Source organism: Varanus komodoensis, unplaced genomic scaffold (genome assembly GCF_004798865.1).
Source record: "Varanus komodoensis strain SLA01 unplaced genomic scaffold, ASM479886v1 scaffold50, whole genome shotgun sequence".
Classification (NCBI taxonomy): domain Eukaryota; kingdom Metazoa; phylum Chordata; class Lepidosauria; order Squamata; family Varanidae; genus Varanus; species Varanus komodoensis.
Window position 1 is genome coordinate 293,604 of NW_025336088.1, and position 16,162 is coordinate 309,765.

A 16,162-nucleotide genomic window follows, 5' to 3' on the forward strand; every position below is an offset into this window, starting at 1 on the left:
AGACTCTGGAAAGGTTAAGGAGAGTTTTTACATGAACAGAGACTATCATTGATGCCACCACCTTAGCAGAATCTGAGCCGTCCAGAGAGTGAGCGATGTGAGCTGCCCAGAGAGCCCACAGACTATGGGGTGGCATACAAATGCAATAATGAATGGAATGGAATGGAATGGAATGGAATGGCCATATACCACCACAGACAACTGGATACATGACAGTTTGTAGCAGAACACTATAGCAGAGCACAGTCATGTGAAGAGCTGCTAGGTCAAGTAAGAGCAGACTTGCACAGGTCCCAAATAACACATACTCAAATCACTGAAAAGATGGCATCCTGTCTAAGTGGAAAAAAACCAGGAGGCAGGATAAGAATATTTTGGGGGTCCTTAACTCCTGCTCTCTTCAAGATGACATGGTAGCTCACAAGAATCCCACCTTAAGGGTCAGGAGCTTGAGATTACAAGTTGTCATAGTCATAAAAGGTTTTGCTGATGCAATGCTACCAATTAGGTTCTTGCCAGGTCAATCCAAACCTTGTCACCTTCTGAGTAGAAGCACTCAGAGTATCAAGACAAGCAGGAATCAGGTGACTTGCTGTTGAGACAAATGTTGAGCCTGATGACCCCACAGAGAAGGCACAGGTGAAAGACTCATGAATTACCCCTTCCAAAGTCAATCCAATCATGTAGACTTCTTCTAGAGGGGAAAATGCAACATCTGTTACAGTCACTTTCAGCATTGTTACAATTCATAGACACTTGGGCCTTCATTTTGTTACTCCTTGAGCCTAACAACTGGATTGATGGACCCTGGGTTGGTGGTTGTGGCAGATCCACCTACAGTGTTGGAACTGGTGAAGCATGTAAAGATAAAGCCAAGACCACGGATGAGGACACAATCAGTACTACTGGGTCCCCTGATCTTGTCATGCAAGAGATCAAAGCCTCATCTGCATAAATCAGAAAGAACACTGAAGGAAGCAACTTAAAGAAAATGAAGTGTGCTGATCAGGCTTTGGGACCCTGCTTTGTCATCAAATCAGCAACTTACAACTTCTATTCCCCAAAGGATTACTCTCAAGTGGGAGGACTGGTTACACCTTGCTTGCCTGGTAAAGTCTTCACAGGATAGGTGTTAGTGACTAGCACACTTCAGTGAGACACAAAAGCAAAGGAGGAATCAGTGGTGATAATCAACTTCCACATATCTGAAGCTCTTCCAAAAGGGAATCCTCAAGGCCATAGACTCAGTGGCCTTCTAGAAAGTGCCAAAGGTGCAAACTAAATCAAAAACATGAAAAGTGCAGAAGGAAAAAGAGAAGAGAAATAAAATAAAGCAGCACTCAGCTCTACACTGTCAGCACAATGAGGCAAGCAGTAAAAAACAGACCAGGGGAATGAGCAGTTGCCGCCTCCCTGAGTGCACACAGCATGGTGGATAAGGTAGGGGTCCTGCCTAAAATCTCAGCTTTGGAAGGTTCCCAGACAGGACTCACCGTCTCTTGCTACCCTGGTTTTCTATGCATCGTCATGCATGAGAGATGTATTCTAGAGACATAAACTAGGTAGCCAAAGAATGCACGGCACATCTGACTAAGCTGCTGTGGATTGCACTGCAGGGCACATCTGGGTCATCAGGAAAGAGCACAGCTGAACCATCCTAGCTCTCTCCCCTCAACTACTCTGGCTCTGTGTGTATTTGGGGGTGGGGGGGTCAGAGGAATGCAATGAAATTACCTTGTGAGAGGAGCACAGAAGAAATGGGTGGGAGGGTAAAGAGTTCAGAAGATTTTTGAACTGCCCAGAGAGACTTGGCTATTGGACAATATAAAATGAAATATAATATAAATCTGGCCAATTGCCCCTCTTTTTGAAATTCTCTTATAGGAAAAGCCCCGGTTACCATAAGCTGATCTGACAGCTGATGGATGTGGCCACAGCATTCATCAGTTGCCAAATCGAGAGACCTGCAGAGTAGCAGGTGCTTGTGTCTTACTTCACACATGCTTTATTCCTTATGCAGAGATTCTAATGAATGGTGCAGCCTTGATATTGTCCAGATTGGAGGTGAGGAGGAGGCAGGATTCAAATTCAAGCAAGGAAAGCAGATTGTGCGCCGTCTACCACAGTAATTCGGACAGCAAAATCTTTCGTCAGGCAACACAGAAGAAGCCTCCAAATCTAGACATTTGTTTTGTGCTCAGGAAAATGCTTCCCTGTGCAGCATGGATTTTACCATACAAAAAATAAAAAAGAAAGCTGACAACAGCACACTGGACGCGTGGTCTGTAAAACTAGGCCATTAGTATATAGGGCAGAGCCATCCCTCAGAGCTGATCTGCCCAATGCAGATGCCGATATACTTCACAGAGGAGCAGCGAAGCATTCACTGGGTGGTGCAGAGATCACCATCCCCATAACTCATCAGCACAGCCCTGGATGTTCTTCTGAGACCCCTGTCCCAAGGTACTAATGCTCCATTGTTGCTTTCAGTAAAGTGTCCAGGTACCCAGGAGACCCAGCATCAGTGCTGGCTTTCCTCTGAGAGCTATGATAAGGATACCACAACCTGATTTTTCAATCTGGCCTGTATCCTGAAATATCAGTACACTAATAATGGTGTGGTAAGTAACACATGCTTAGAAATATCAGATACAAGATCCAGGAGCTCACCAAAAACCCCTGAAATCCTGAGCTTTCATGTAAAAATAAAAATAAAACAAACTCAGGTATTCTTCCTCAGCATACATACAGGCAGTTTAGGATACTTCACTGAACACCAAACACAGTACAGTCCTCTATCTCCTACACTAACGAACTCCATTCACAGACTACTTAGCCCACAGACTAGAAAGGATACAGGGGGAAAACCAATGAACATCAGCCACACTGTCACAGAAGCATTTAAAAATATTTTCCACTCAGAAATTATAGCTGATTAGCATATCCAAAATCTGCCACAATTCAAGAATAGTAACACTCACAAATTTTCATTTCAAAATGGCAGTTATATATTTATCCGTAAAGGTGATTTCTCCTTAAACTTTGCAATGTCATAGAAACCATTGTCTTTTGCATTTGACCACTGTAGTCTTAAACAGGCTACAACTTTGCATATTTCATAGGAAGTAACTCCCCCTCCGAAAGCACTAAATGACAAATGTCAGTTAATTAAAAAAACCAACAGAATGAAAAGCTTTTTATTTCCTCTTTGTGGCGAAATCAGAGGAAAAGAAGGAAGGGGGCAGCATGCAAGCATAAGGCTTGCTACAGCTCATTTCTGTGGCGTGGTGTATTGCAATGTCCAAACTGGCTAGGTGTATGGCATCTTCTCACCAAGCCAAGCATGCATAAGTGTAAAACTATCACTGAAGCAATACTCCCCTGTCAGGATCCTTACACTTTCTTCATTCCCATTTTGTGTTTTATGGTAACTTTTTTTTCTATCTTGTTAAATCTGGAGAAAATTAGGAACAAATTCTGTGCAAGTATGTTAAAATTATTACCATTTTCCAAATATGGTGAGAGGCTATCCTTTGTTATGATTTCTAGTGAGTTTTTCTTGCTATAAAGTCAGCACCAAATAAAATTATTATGCAGGCTTAAAAATTTTTATGCTGTCGTTTGTGATTTTAAAGGTATTAAGCTTTAACTTTGCTTTGCTCTCTCATAGCAAAATACACAAAGAGCTTGAGGATTTCTAGGTAAATTGTTAAATTCAACATTGCATTAGTAGAAGACTTCTGGTCCAACAGCGTTTTCTCCTCCTCCTCCTTGCTGCTTGAGGCTTTTCAAGCCCTCTGGAGCAGGTGGGGTGGGGAATCACCCCCTCCCAGTTCCACTGATGGAATTATTTTTGAATGGAAGCACTGAATCCAAACCACAGTGTTAAAAATGGCGTCATTACCTTGTATTGGTTAAGGGTAGCTTGTCTGTTTTGCCTAAGACTACAAATAAATCTGCTAACTGCTGTATTTTATAGTCTCAAAAAGGGGGGAATCAACTAATATTTTCTGCTTTGTCCCTCTAGCCGTAAATCTGCTCAGCACATAATAGTATGTATGCTAATTGAGGCTGCAATCTCTGCCTACACTCCAGCTTAAGACTATGACTAAAGGCAGGTTTTATGGCTTTGTGCATCAAGCCAGCCCTTCCTCCTCTTCACTATCCTCTGCCACTCACTTGCTCACTATTTTGTGACATTTTGAAGGCTGCAATTAAATCAACGCCCAATTGTGACTTTTTAACTGTCATCAAATGCCAATGTGATCCATGTTTTGCTGGATCACAAAAAAATTAGTTGGACAAGAAATGTCACTTGAACTTAAGCTGGGCGCTTATTGGTTATAAGTGACCTCATAACTGTGCAGCTAAATTCATGCCTGTTTTTCCCTGTAAAATTGAACAGGCTATAGCACCCTCTGCTGGGCAACAGAGCAAAAAGACATCTCCGATTAAATTGCTCAAACATCAGTGCTTCGGGCTCTTACGCTTTGTACGAAATGCTAATGGATTTCCCCTTCATCAATTTCCTGTATACATGGCGAAGTCAGATCCTACTTCAAACACCTACAAGTCACATCCGTGTCTACTAACAAGCCGAATCCTTGCACATGCTCTACAAGTTCTCAAATTCCCATACCATTTCCCCTGCAGCAGCCAGGGTTTAGTTTGCTGCTGCTGCCTCCATCTCCTTCTCCCCAGCATGGCTAAGGGAAGAGGCAGGCAGCCATCCTCTGCAGAGTGTCTTTGGGGCAAGGTGCCATTCTCATTAGGACTGCTAATAGAGAAAAATTAAGCTGAACCAAAAGCAGATGTTGGCACAGGAGGATACTTTCTAAAAACAACCTTTTTATTATTTATTTTAGTTAAAATAGACAAAAAGTACCTTTCTGCTGGAGAAGTGAGCATGCTTGCCCAGTTTGTTATTTAGAGCCTCCAGGAACATCTCATCAGTGACTTTTCCAACGTTCATGCACGCATCATCCAGGTTAGCGATGATCCCTTTATGCTGCTGCTCCACTAGATCAACAATAATCTGGTTGTTGAAGTAGTCAATCTACAGAACATTTCAGCAGAGATACTTACAAGATGTCTCTGACAGAAAAAGAGCATGAAAATATTCTCTCTCTCTCTCTCTCTCTCTCTCTCTCTCTCACACACACACACACACACACACACACACACACACACATTGTTGTGGAATCAATAATCAGAAATGGATGGATGAAACTTGGATTAAATTTAAATTGCAGGTATTGAATCTAGTACTTTCACCCCCACCTTAGGCAACTTTTGTTCCAACTTCAGCACTGCCATTGCACACTTGTACACAAAACTGATCAACTCCTTTAGCAAAGTTTTAACACTGCTGTTTAAAGGTGTGCAGAATGGAAAATTCTAAGCTTCTTGGTGGGTAGGGTGGGAGGCTTTTTTAACTTTGCACACACCCCACCAACACAGGTGCTGGCTGTTGTAGAACCCCATACTCCTCGCATTGCTGGGTCCATGTTCCCTTTTAGCAGATCATGTTGACTTTTCGCAGACTCACATGCTTCCAGGGAATCCCCTCGCGTTGGTATTCCTCCTGCTCTTGCTTTAAAACGAGCTGGATGAAGAGCTGTTGCAGCTTCTCATTGCAGTAATTAATGCAGAATTGTTCAAAACTAAATAAAAAGATACAAATAATTGGAAGAATTAGTTCCTCAGCTAGGAACAATTTGACTTATCTGCTTGACCTTCTCAAGCCATCACTATCACCAACAGCAATGACAGCTCCTCCTCCTTCACCAGCGGCTACTCCAGCAATGTATACAGAAGGAGAGGGAAGGGGAGGCCACTCCACCAGCCCTTATGAAAGACGATGTACTTTCTTCCTGTTCCTTGGGCCAAGCCATTTTAACTTATAAGACTGAAGGCTGGGACTGTCTTGTTTTAGCAACTGCAGGAAAGCCACTCTGGGGGTCTCTTTGGCTAAAGAGTAGCATACTTCAGATAAATGCATAAACAGAATCATACCTGTTATTGTCAAAGATCTCAAAGCCATAGATATCCAGGACCCCAATGACTGTGTTTTTTCCATGAACGGTGCTGTTGTAGTCTTTCACTGCAATCACATCATTGATGTGAGTTACAATCCAGCAGAAGAGGCGCTCATATGTTGCCTTCAAACCAAAGAACATTAAAGGATTATTTTTGTTTTCATTTATCACAGCTCATTTTCAGTTGATACACATATTTCTGTATCATTCTAGCCACTTCATTGCAGATCTGTTTCAGTGGTTATGATTCTACCAAGGTTTAAATAAACAAGTTGTAGTTTAGTATACTGATGCTGCTTCCTATTGCCAAATTTGTAATGACTTAATTTTCAAGACAATCAGAACCTTAAACATTAATCCTAGATTCTCCTATGTGGCAAAACCTCAACTATGTCATTTCTATACCAAGCTTGGTGTATTTCACCAAAATAGAGAGGCGTAGAGAAAAATCTCATTGCCCTTTCTCATCTTATTAGGGGATTTTTTCCAAAGCTTAATCCAAAGAATTCTGGACTCTCAAAGGCTCCATAAATTTCCAAGGATAGACAACCCCATTCACTTTTTTCCTTAAGGCATCAAACTGCTCAGAACAGTTTTTCACTTGTTTAATACCCTGTGACAAGGTAAAATCAGCCTGAGCTGAACAGGCCAAAAAGTTCTTGAAATATGGAGAGATTACTCGCTTCCACCTGGCTTTACAGGTTGAGGATTCAAATAACTAACATAAATCTGTAGACAAACAAGTAAGACTATATTAGCTATCGCTTGCTTGTTGTTATGTGGAGTCAAGTCTTCTCCCACTTATAGAACCCTATGAATTAAAGCTCTCCAAAATGTCCTGTCCATAGCAGTCCAGCTCTCATGATTCCAAGCAGTGGCTTTCTTTATGGAATCAATTCATTTCATATGTAGTTTCAGTTTTGCTTCTACGAAAGTTCTGTCTTGATTTGAGCTAGGAACCACTTGTTCCTTTTCCTGTCAGTAGAGGGTATGCAAAAAGCTCTCTCACAGCACTGTCATGAGCCACGTATTCCTCCCTTTGCACATTCAAGGAGACAAACTGTTTCTTCACAAGACCTCTTTATTCACCCAAGGATACCCAACAAATGTAACCCTCACAGAATGTATTCCTGTGCATGCACAGAGCAGTTTGTTGAACCCAATCTAAACAGCTACTTCTGGAAACCTTCCTTTTGAGTATGCCTGAGCCTGGTCTCTTCTAAAAAGGCCCATTTGGAAGCAAGCCCACCTCCTTTCCATACACGTCTCTTTAATTGGTGTTCCCTTCTTCCTCAGCGCTGTGCCATGGGATCAAGATTCACACCAGATTTGTCCGAGTTTGAGAACTCCTCTTTCATGTCCCCTCTCCACATCTGCTCATCTTTGCTATTCTCAGAGCCATCTGAGAGCTTGGGAAGACTGGCTCTTGTATCATCTCAAAATCTTGACCCCACATTCCCAAGTTCCCATCACTTCTGCCCCTTCATCCTGTCTCACAATCCAGATTGGTGTGACCTGTGAGTGCATGTCAAGGTCAGCCACCTTAATTCCCAACAAGCACCATGTTTAGAATCAATTTTCTTCCTATCAGCTTTCTTCACTGTCCAGCTTTCATATCCAGACATACTAATCAGAAATACAACAGTGTGGATGATCTTCGCTTCAGGCTCCTATAAAACATTCTTACATTTGAGGACCTTTTCTAGTTCCTTCATTTCTGCCCTTCCAAGTCTCAGTCTTCAACTTTCCTAATTGCAGCCTCCCTTTGAAATGACTGATCTGAGGTGTGTGAAATTTTTCTCAATTTTGGTATCTTCATTGAACTTTACTGTTAATGAAGTTCTGGAATTCTTATGTGGACACAGTTATTGTTTTCTAAATGTTTGGCTGGAGTCCTACTTTTGTACTTTCTTCTGTCACTTTCAGCAGCAGTCATTTCAAGTCATGGCTACTTTCTGCCAGTAGGATGGCCTCATCTGCATGTCCTTACCAGAACATGCGTGTGTCAGCGAAAACCTTTGTGCAGAAGCAGGGAGGAACTTCATCACAAATATCTCAGCAGGGTGTGATGGTGTCACCTGCATATCTTAAGCTATTGATCTTTCTTCTGCCAATTTTCACTCCTTCCTTTGATTCTAATCCAGCTTTCCTTATGATATGTTCTGAATACAGATTAAACAGATAGGGAGACAAAATACACCTCTGACACATTTGCCTATGGGAAACCATTCTGCTCTTGATTAGTGAAGTCATATTTACAGGTCTATCTCTGAGGATTAAGTATCAACTATATCAATACTTCTATAGTTTAGAATACAAGGTATGAAGGAATAGAATCAAACAAGTGCAAATAAAGACAGACAGAAAGAGTGAGTTTCACATTGGCAGAAAATAATCTGTCTCCACCTTTGCAAATGCATTTCTGCCATAGGTAGCTTCCTGCTCTGTATGCTGCTTATCAATAACATCACGGCCAGTAGCGACCGTTCGGAAAAGCAGGGCTTTCTCCACCATATCAGCTTTGGTTGACAACAGGTCTGCGATGACAGATACTAATTTGCTGTTTTCAATCACTGGTGTCTCACCATCCAAAGAAAATTTCAAATTGCCCTGCAGAAAAAACAGCAGAGAGATTAATTTGTTCATTTTGCATTAGTCTGGGCAGCAAACACAGCTCTGATATAGTCAAAATTTTAAAGCAATCACAATTTTCCTCCGCATCTATGGCAAAGCATTTATCGCAAGCAGGCAGACTCCTGTTCAAAGTCTGAAAAGCTATCCTGCCCATTTTAAGTTGCCAAAAAAGTCATACCCAACCAGCTGGGTAATTAAAAAAATTTAAATAGGTATTCACTCTTTTCGATCTTGCTTTAAACTTTTGACAATGGAAATCTTTGTTCCATAATTTATTTTCTGTTTCTTAATTAACAATAACCATACTTATGAATAACATAATGAATTCCTTATAATAAAGAAAGTTCTACATGATCTTAAAAAAATAACTCTTCTATATAACTTTCCTGGGACTCTTTTTTGGAAAATATATGTTTTCAGTAGGTACTGAAAAGGGTTAGGGTTTGAGCAATTCCTCAGGGTTTGGTCCCGTGTTGCTCAGGGTTTTGTAAGCGATCACCAAGAGCTTAAACCCAGCCAGGCAGCATATAAACAGCCAGTGCAGTTCCCTCAGCATAGTTGTAACTGGGCTTTCTGCCATTCCTTTACCTAGTGAAGAGAATTTGAACAGATTTTTTCTTGAGAATTCCAGGCAATGTTATGGCTATATTTGCTCCATTTAAGGAGATTCAACATTTTTTTCTCATTGTTGTAGGAAAATGGCAGGTGAAAGTAGTCCCCCTATCACCCCCCCATACAGACAGCAAAAGACACTCCAAAGAGGTACTCTGTACCTTTGTCATTCTGTTCCTTGAGTATGTTTTTCTCCTGATTGTCCCTCAAATTAACATGTGTGGGAATTGGGCCCAACACCTCTGCAGATGCACTCCAAGAACAGATGGGAAAGGATTTTGAGTCAGGCAATGTTGTGGAGGTATAAAGAGTATGGGAGCAAGAGAGGGAGAAAAGGAAACCCATCTGGTATCTAATCTTTTGGAGAACAGCCAAGCTGGGCCCTCTGAACCCATGGGAACATAGTTTCTTAATGGAAAAGAGGAAGGGACAAGAATATAAGACCCAAAAGTTAGTCAACAGATAAAAAGGGGGAGGTAATACAGGTTTATAAGGCACTCAAAGAGACATACAACCAGGGAGGTGCCCCTATGGAATGACCCACCTTGAGGGAGGGACTTGGTGGCTTGCTCAGCTTGAGACCGTGTCAGTTTTATAACAGCTCTCTTTCTTGATGTTCTAACCCCGGGAAGCTTGAAGCTTAAAAAATATTGTGTTATGCAAAACCAATTCAGAACTTTCCCCTTTTTTGGTTGCAAGAGGATATTTGTAGCCTGAAGCAATGCCAGATTGTTTGTAATTTGCATGATAAAAGTGGATGAACAGAAATATGATTTAACAGCTTGACGACAAAGAAAGCCAAGGAACAGGCACATGACAGCATGTCCAGTAGTCCAGACCCACTTCCATACAGTGGGTAGTATGAAGCTTTGCAGCTTGTCTTACCCTAATGCTTCCATGCCACTAACGTAAGCAACCTGTAGTAGTAAGCCAGTCGTGTAAGCTGGCATGATGGAATTTTGCAGAAAATTATGCCATCTTATGCTATTGGCATACCACCAAAGGTTACTTACGCTAGCACTTTGTCAACAGTATAAGAGAAGCAGCAGTGCTGCACAGCATTCAATGTAAACTCACTTACCAAATGCAGAATGGCAGCAAGAATTTTGTATGCTGTCTGAATCTCCTCTGGTTCAAACCCAATCACTTTCATGGCATCAGCAACAGCTTTGAAGTCAGCACTATCATTAATAGAACACTAGAATGCAACAATAGCAAATAAATCAGCTGTGGACGATAATATTACATATTCAACATTGACACTGATGGTCCTAACATTAGGCAAGGAAAAACAAGAGGCTCATTTCTGCATTAAGCAGCTTGGAGAAATCTACCAACAACACAGCTGCAGATGCTGCAGAATGATTTGTTTTAATTGAATGGCCTATGCTGGGGCAATTTAATATTTGGCAACATTTGCTATACATTATTATTTTAGAGTACATATGAAGATTCTCAATTTCCAACAGGTATTCCATAATGCCACGGATCATTACATGGTAAGGGTTGAATGAGTGGAATTACAGCACCTCCCACGGTAATGGGGAAATGTATTAGAATGGTTTGCCTTGGATCTTGGATCCAAGGTGATTCTACTGCAACTGCAAAGAGATTCCACCAGTGGCTATCCCTGAATGTTGAAGTGGAAGATATGAATGATCTTAAATGCATGATTCAGGTAAGGTAAAACCAATGATGGTTGGGGACTGAATCGACCAGAGGTATGTTGGAGGAGATTAATGTAAAGCACAGTTTTCAAATGCATATAAAATTATGCTTTTAAAATAAATAAAATATAATTGAGTTCAATGGTTCCCAACTTTTTTTCACTTGCATAACCCTTGGCAGGCCATTTCCATAAATAGTACCCTTCATAACAGCAAAATATTTTAATTAATATAGTAACTGTTATTTCAAATTTATATGTTGTAACTGTAAATAAATAGCCCAATAATGGGATTAAGAGGCAATGGAATAATAAGGTGAACAGACAGTACATATATATCTATATTCAGAAACTCAAAAGATACAATGAATTGAAGTAAATGCATTAAAATGGATTCAAGTAAATGTATTAAAACAGAATGCATTAAAAAACTACATTACATTAAGTACATTTGTTACTTTAATTTATTAATAATGAAAAGTTTAATAAGTTTTGAAATCATATTTATAAAACACACAACAAATATTTCATACACAACAAATGTTTAGTGAAGTCCTTGAGCTTGTTTCGAGGCACACCTTTTTTTGAAATCAGGTTCAACTGACGTAAGATACAGTCTTAAATCTGGGGCTACATTCAGCTTACTATGGCATTTATTTTTTATAAAGGTGTAAGAAGAGAAAGCACTGTTTGTAAAGTGGAGGAGAGTGAAAGCTGAGCCTGTGACGGGTGTTGCTGCCAAGTTTGCACACTGTAGTGTCATGTTTGCAACGTATTGTTTAGGGAGGGACTCCCTACCATACACAGTGAAGGAACAGTGCTTTTCTCAAGGTTAACTAACAAAGAAAACCCGCTCTACGACTCATCATAGATTCAATTAATTGAATAACTTTTGACTTGTATTTTGTCTTAAACTAGTGCTTTTTTCCGCCATTATTCAGGTTTTTTTGTGTACCCCTAAATGTCCTGGTTCATACCTCACATTGGGAATCACTGATCTAGTTCATTCAGCTAAGAGTGATATTCCTTAAAGAGCTGAAGCAAAACTCTTGGAACATTAGGTGCAAATATTACAACAGCCACTCCTTCCATGCTGAATTGTATAGAAACTCCCTCTAGATTTTAAATTGTACCTAAGAAAAACTATAGGTCAAAATGTACAGGGAACTGAGCTTTCATAATGTTTTATAGTATCTGATGCTTTTCTCTTATTGATTGGTTAGATTTATATCCCAACTTTTTCCTTTTTCTTTTTAAAGAACTCAAAGCAGCTTACATCCTCCTCCTCCTGCTATTCTCAATCTTATCCCCACAAAAACAACCCTGTGTGGCAGGTCGGGCTGAGAGTCTGTGACTGGCCCAAAGTCACCCAGTTGGCTCCATGGCTGAGTGAGGACTAGAACCCAGATCTCCTGAGTCCCAGTCCCGCATTCTTAACCACGTCATCACACTGGCTCTCATCTTATTACTGACAGTATTAAGCAAACACTGTGGCAACTTTCATTCCAGAAAGTTTAACAGAAAAAAGCAGGTATCTGTAAAATCCTGCAGCCACATGCACTGGAAGGCAGATAGGGGAAGGCAAAGAGAACAAGCCAGAGGGATGCAAACCCCCATCACCAACTGGTTTGCCAAGATCATTGCAGAAAAAATGTGATGCCTAAGGTCCAAATGCCCAGCTCTTCACCTGCTTGAAGTTTCTTTAATGTTGTTACCTTCCCAGGTCCTTTATCTTACTTCTTTGTTTATAGCCAGGACCACACAGCATCCCTACTGATGCCAAGGGGCATGGTCCCTAGTTTCGACAGACAGCCTTACTCCAGGGTTAGGTGTAGACTTTTCTGCTATGGGGCAAGCTCTTCTAATATCCATCTGTACACAACTCCCAGTTCAGTGATTTTTAAAAATTACTTTTACATTCCCCTGCCATACTTAAAGCAGTCACCAGTACATTTACTCATTCCGAGCTGTACTTTAAAGCTAAGACATCAGGCTTTGTTAAATATGCTATGGTTTGGTTAACCAACAAGTAGCTTGCCTGGCACGCTTCTGAGCTTGATCCACTTTTGGAAGTTTGGGTGTCTATACAAAGGTGGGTGAACACAAATTCAAAACAGGCTCCTTGCTCAAGAAAAACATATCTGTCTTCACCCAGTTCTAGCTGCCATGAAAACAGAGCACCTCTGATTCTTTTACTCTCACAAACATAGAGATGTGACAATTTCCTACTTAAGCCATAAAAACCATTGCAAGTACACAAGAACAGCGGCACATTTTATTGTAGACTTTGTTTAGCTGGGCCCAAGAAGAATAGAAATGACTTCCAGATATCGGACAAACTAAACTGACATCAACGCCTAAGAACAACCAGGGCACCAAGCACACTGATTGATGTGAAGCAGTACAGCTAACCAGGTCTTAGCTCAAGAGCACCAAGCAAGAGAGACTCTTAAAGGTCCTCACCTTTAGTTGTACTCCAGCACCAATATAGCTATATGCAGACAAATCCTTATGCAGATGTAAAGAACGCAGAAGCTGTTCAGAACCTCCTTGGAGTAGCTGAGGAGAGTGTTGGAGAGTTAACTGCTCAAATAAATGGCTTATTTTTAGTTGCACAGTATTTTTGCAATTATCAATATTACTGGAATTTGCATAATCTCTAAAATGTCTTGTACACTCTCAAGGAAATATAGAACCTGTCCTCAGGATCAACCTCTATGATACAAAATGGAGAACAAATGGGGAGGATAGATGAAAGCAAGCACTGGAGTGGCAGTTCCTTCACTAGGAACAAAACTGGTTTCCCTCCTGCTGTATGTTCTTCCTGGGAGACATGGAAGTATAGCCTTCCAATGGCACCTAACCTCAGCCATCTACACTGGAATCAATAACGCTCTATGACTTCACTGACATTTGTTCTGTCATTAGGATCTTCTGCCTGGCATTTCAGATAAGGCTTCTCAGATCTCCCCCATAAAAAGACCCATCCCTCTTCTGCTTTCCAAACCTTCCATAACCAAAGACAGGAGTTCTGAGTGGGATGGTCTTCTAATTGAGGTGGTTTCCTTTTAGATCCGTAGATTGGGGTTTGCTTCATATTCAAAACTTAATGCCATATTTGAGATTAGAAAAGTCACTCTATCCAGTAAGAATGGCTGGCTATCCTGAAGTTGTCTTGCCCTCTCCTATAAATGTGAATCCCGACACTGTTTCATCTGAATCAGTTTTACTATGAGGGGCTAAGGCGTGAGGCTGAAAAAAGAATACCCTGTGGTTTTCAACCACACTGATGAGATTCTGGAGGTGAAGAAATACTCATCCAAACAATGACAAGTAGGATCTACTCAGTTTCTCGGCAGATGGTTAGAGAGAAATGGTTTAGCAACTAAAAATCCTACCATCCTTACACACAGAAAGCTGTAAGGATCCTGCAGAAACAACTGAAACTTGAGACTGTCGTTTTACAAGCGACTATCCCAAGAGGCTACTTCCTGTTTCAGAAGGCCCAAGCCCAGGACAGGCATCCAGTTAACATAATTGCTTGCAAGCAATGAAGACAATATCATGAAGTATGTGAAAATTATTTCCCTCTGAACCAGCCTAAGCGTCTCCTTCTAAGCAGCATTAGATCTGAATTAGACTTGGAGAGGCTCCCATTGAATGGGAGGGTGGGGGTGGTTGGAACAAATGATCTGCCAAGATGCCTTCTATGACAAAAAGGCTGCACGATCATGCCTTGTTGTGCACACAAAGAACACCCAGCATGCATTAGGGTACAAAGTGAGATAACCAATTCAGGAGGATTTGACATGTGCTGCAAAAGGCAACATCCTCTGAATTTAGGCACTATTACTCAAAGCTTCCTTGTTCCACATCTGCACACTGTGCAAATAACAACTCACCTGGTAGAAGGAGTGAAAGTTCCGCTCTCCTGGCTGTTGCACAATCACTCGTGACTAGAAAAAAAAAGATGAGGGAGGAAAACAGATCTTCCAAAATATGTTTATTATTCAATATATCTAAAGTCTCTTGATAAAGATACCAAAGGCAGTGTCCTGGCAAGGTTTTAGGGGGCTGAGAACAGAAACACAGAGTGGGGAATCATTTACAGAAATTTAAATACATCAGATTTGTACTTAATTTTGCCAAGTTTCAATAATAAGCCTTTTAGGGAATGGAAGACATAGGGAATTAAAACCTATTGTTAATTTTGTGCTACTACAACATAATCTGAAGGCTGCAATGGTACACATCCACAACTTCCTTCAATGGGCTTAGTATTCAGCATAAGGGATGTGGTCCTACAACATTCCCCATTGCCAAGCAATTCCTTTCAAAGCCACGCAGGGCAATGGAGTCACTTGCCACAGTCCACTCCAGGAGACCAGACCAGAACAGCTAACCAAGCAGGCAGACTAACTTCTTCTACTCCTTTATATCAACCGTGTAAAATGTTAACAGTCAGTTGTTGGCGGTAAATTTCTAAGAATTTGGTAGGATGATTTGGCAAGTTCTATACCCTAAATCTACATTCTTGCTAAAGAACATTAAGTTGAAATCAGCCTATTAAACCTTGATTACAGTTATTTAACTCCATATGTGATTTATAAGAATGTACGAAGGCTCCTGGCCAATTAGACTGAAGATTCATCCAATCCCAAATCCTGTTTCCCATAATGGCCAGCAAGATGCTTTTGGAAAGCACAAGCAGGGCATAAAAGCAACGGCACATTCCATTGCTGACTGGGAGCAGCTTCCCTTTAAGGGCAGGAGGGTACTAAGGAAGTCAAAGCATTCCTCCCAGATGCTGCAGCAGATTCCCAGAGTTTGTCCTTACTGGCTCAAGAAAACCAATCAGGATAAAGCTTTGTCTGTGGGTAAGAAGATCATTCAGAAGAACACCTACAGACAATCTCATACTCAGAGTTTGTGTTCTTTTATTTTGTCTGTGCATCTGGTAGTCTTCTGGCTCTCCTGAAGGCAACAGCAGGATGAAAAGTGCAGCTCTGTGGTGCTCAGAGCCCTTGCTCTGTCGATAAAGCCAGCTGAGGTGCTGGCCATCACCACCTCTTGTGGCAGTGAATGCCATTAATTCATTATTGCTTATCATGACACCACAGTCCCTCACACAAAAATTAGACTCATTTCTGCAATGTATTTGTAAAAGCTACCTAAAACAAAGCTGTCTGACCTCCTCAGTAAGCAGAGCTTC

General features: G+C 41.0%; 1 protein-coding gene across 1 annotated transcript in view; it reads right to left on the reverse strand.

Moving 5' to 3' along the window:
- The window catches only part of MYO1D (myosin ID), a 154,938-nt gene that overhangs the window by 109,662 nt on the left and 29,114 nt on the right, over window positions 1-16,162 (reverse strand). Inside the window, exons 5-11 of the mRNA XM_044447106.1 lie at window positions 14,853-14,906; window positions 13,414-13,509; window positions 10,366-10,482; window positions 8,445-8,648; window positions 6,016-6,161; window positions 5,549-5,663; window positions 4,886-5,056 (exon numbers count right to left, since the gene is read on the reverse strand). Coding sequence (XP_044303041.1) covers window positions 4,886-5,056; window positions 5,549-5,663; window positions 6,016-6,161; window positions 8,445-8,648; window positions 10,366-10,482; window positions 13,414-13,509; window positions 14,853-14,906 — 903 coding nt within the window. The remainder of the gene's footprint in view (window positions 1-4,885; window positions 5,057-5,548; window positions 5,664-6,015; window positions 6,162-8,444; window positions 8,649-10,365; window positions 10,483-13,413; window positions 13,510-14,852; window positions 14,907-16,162) is intronic.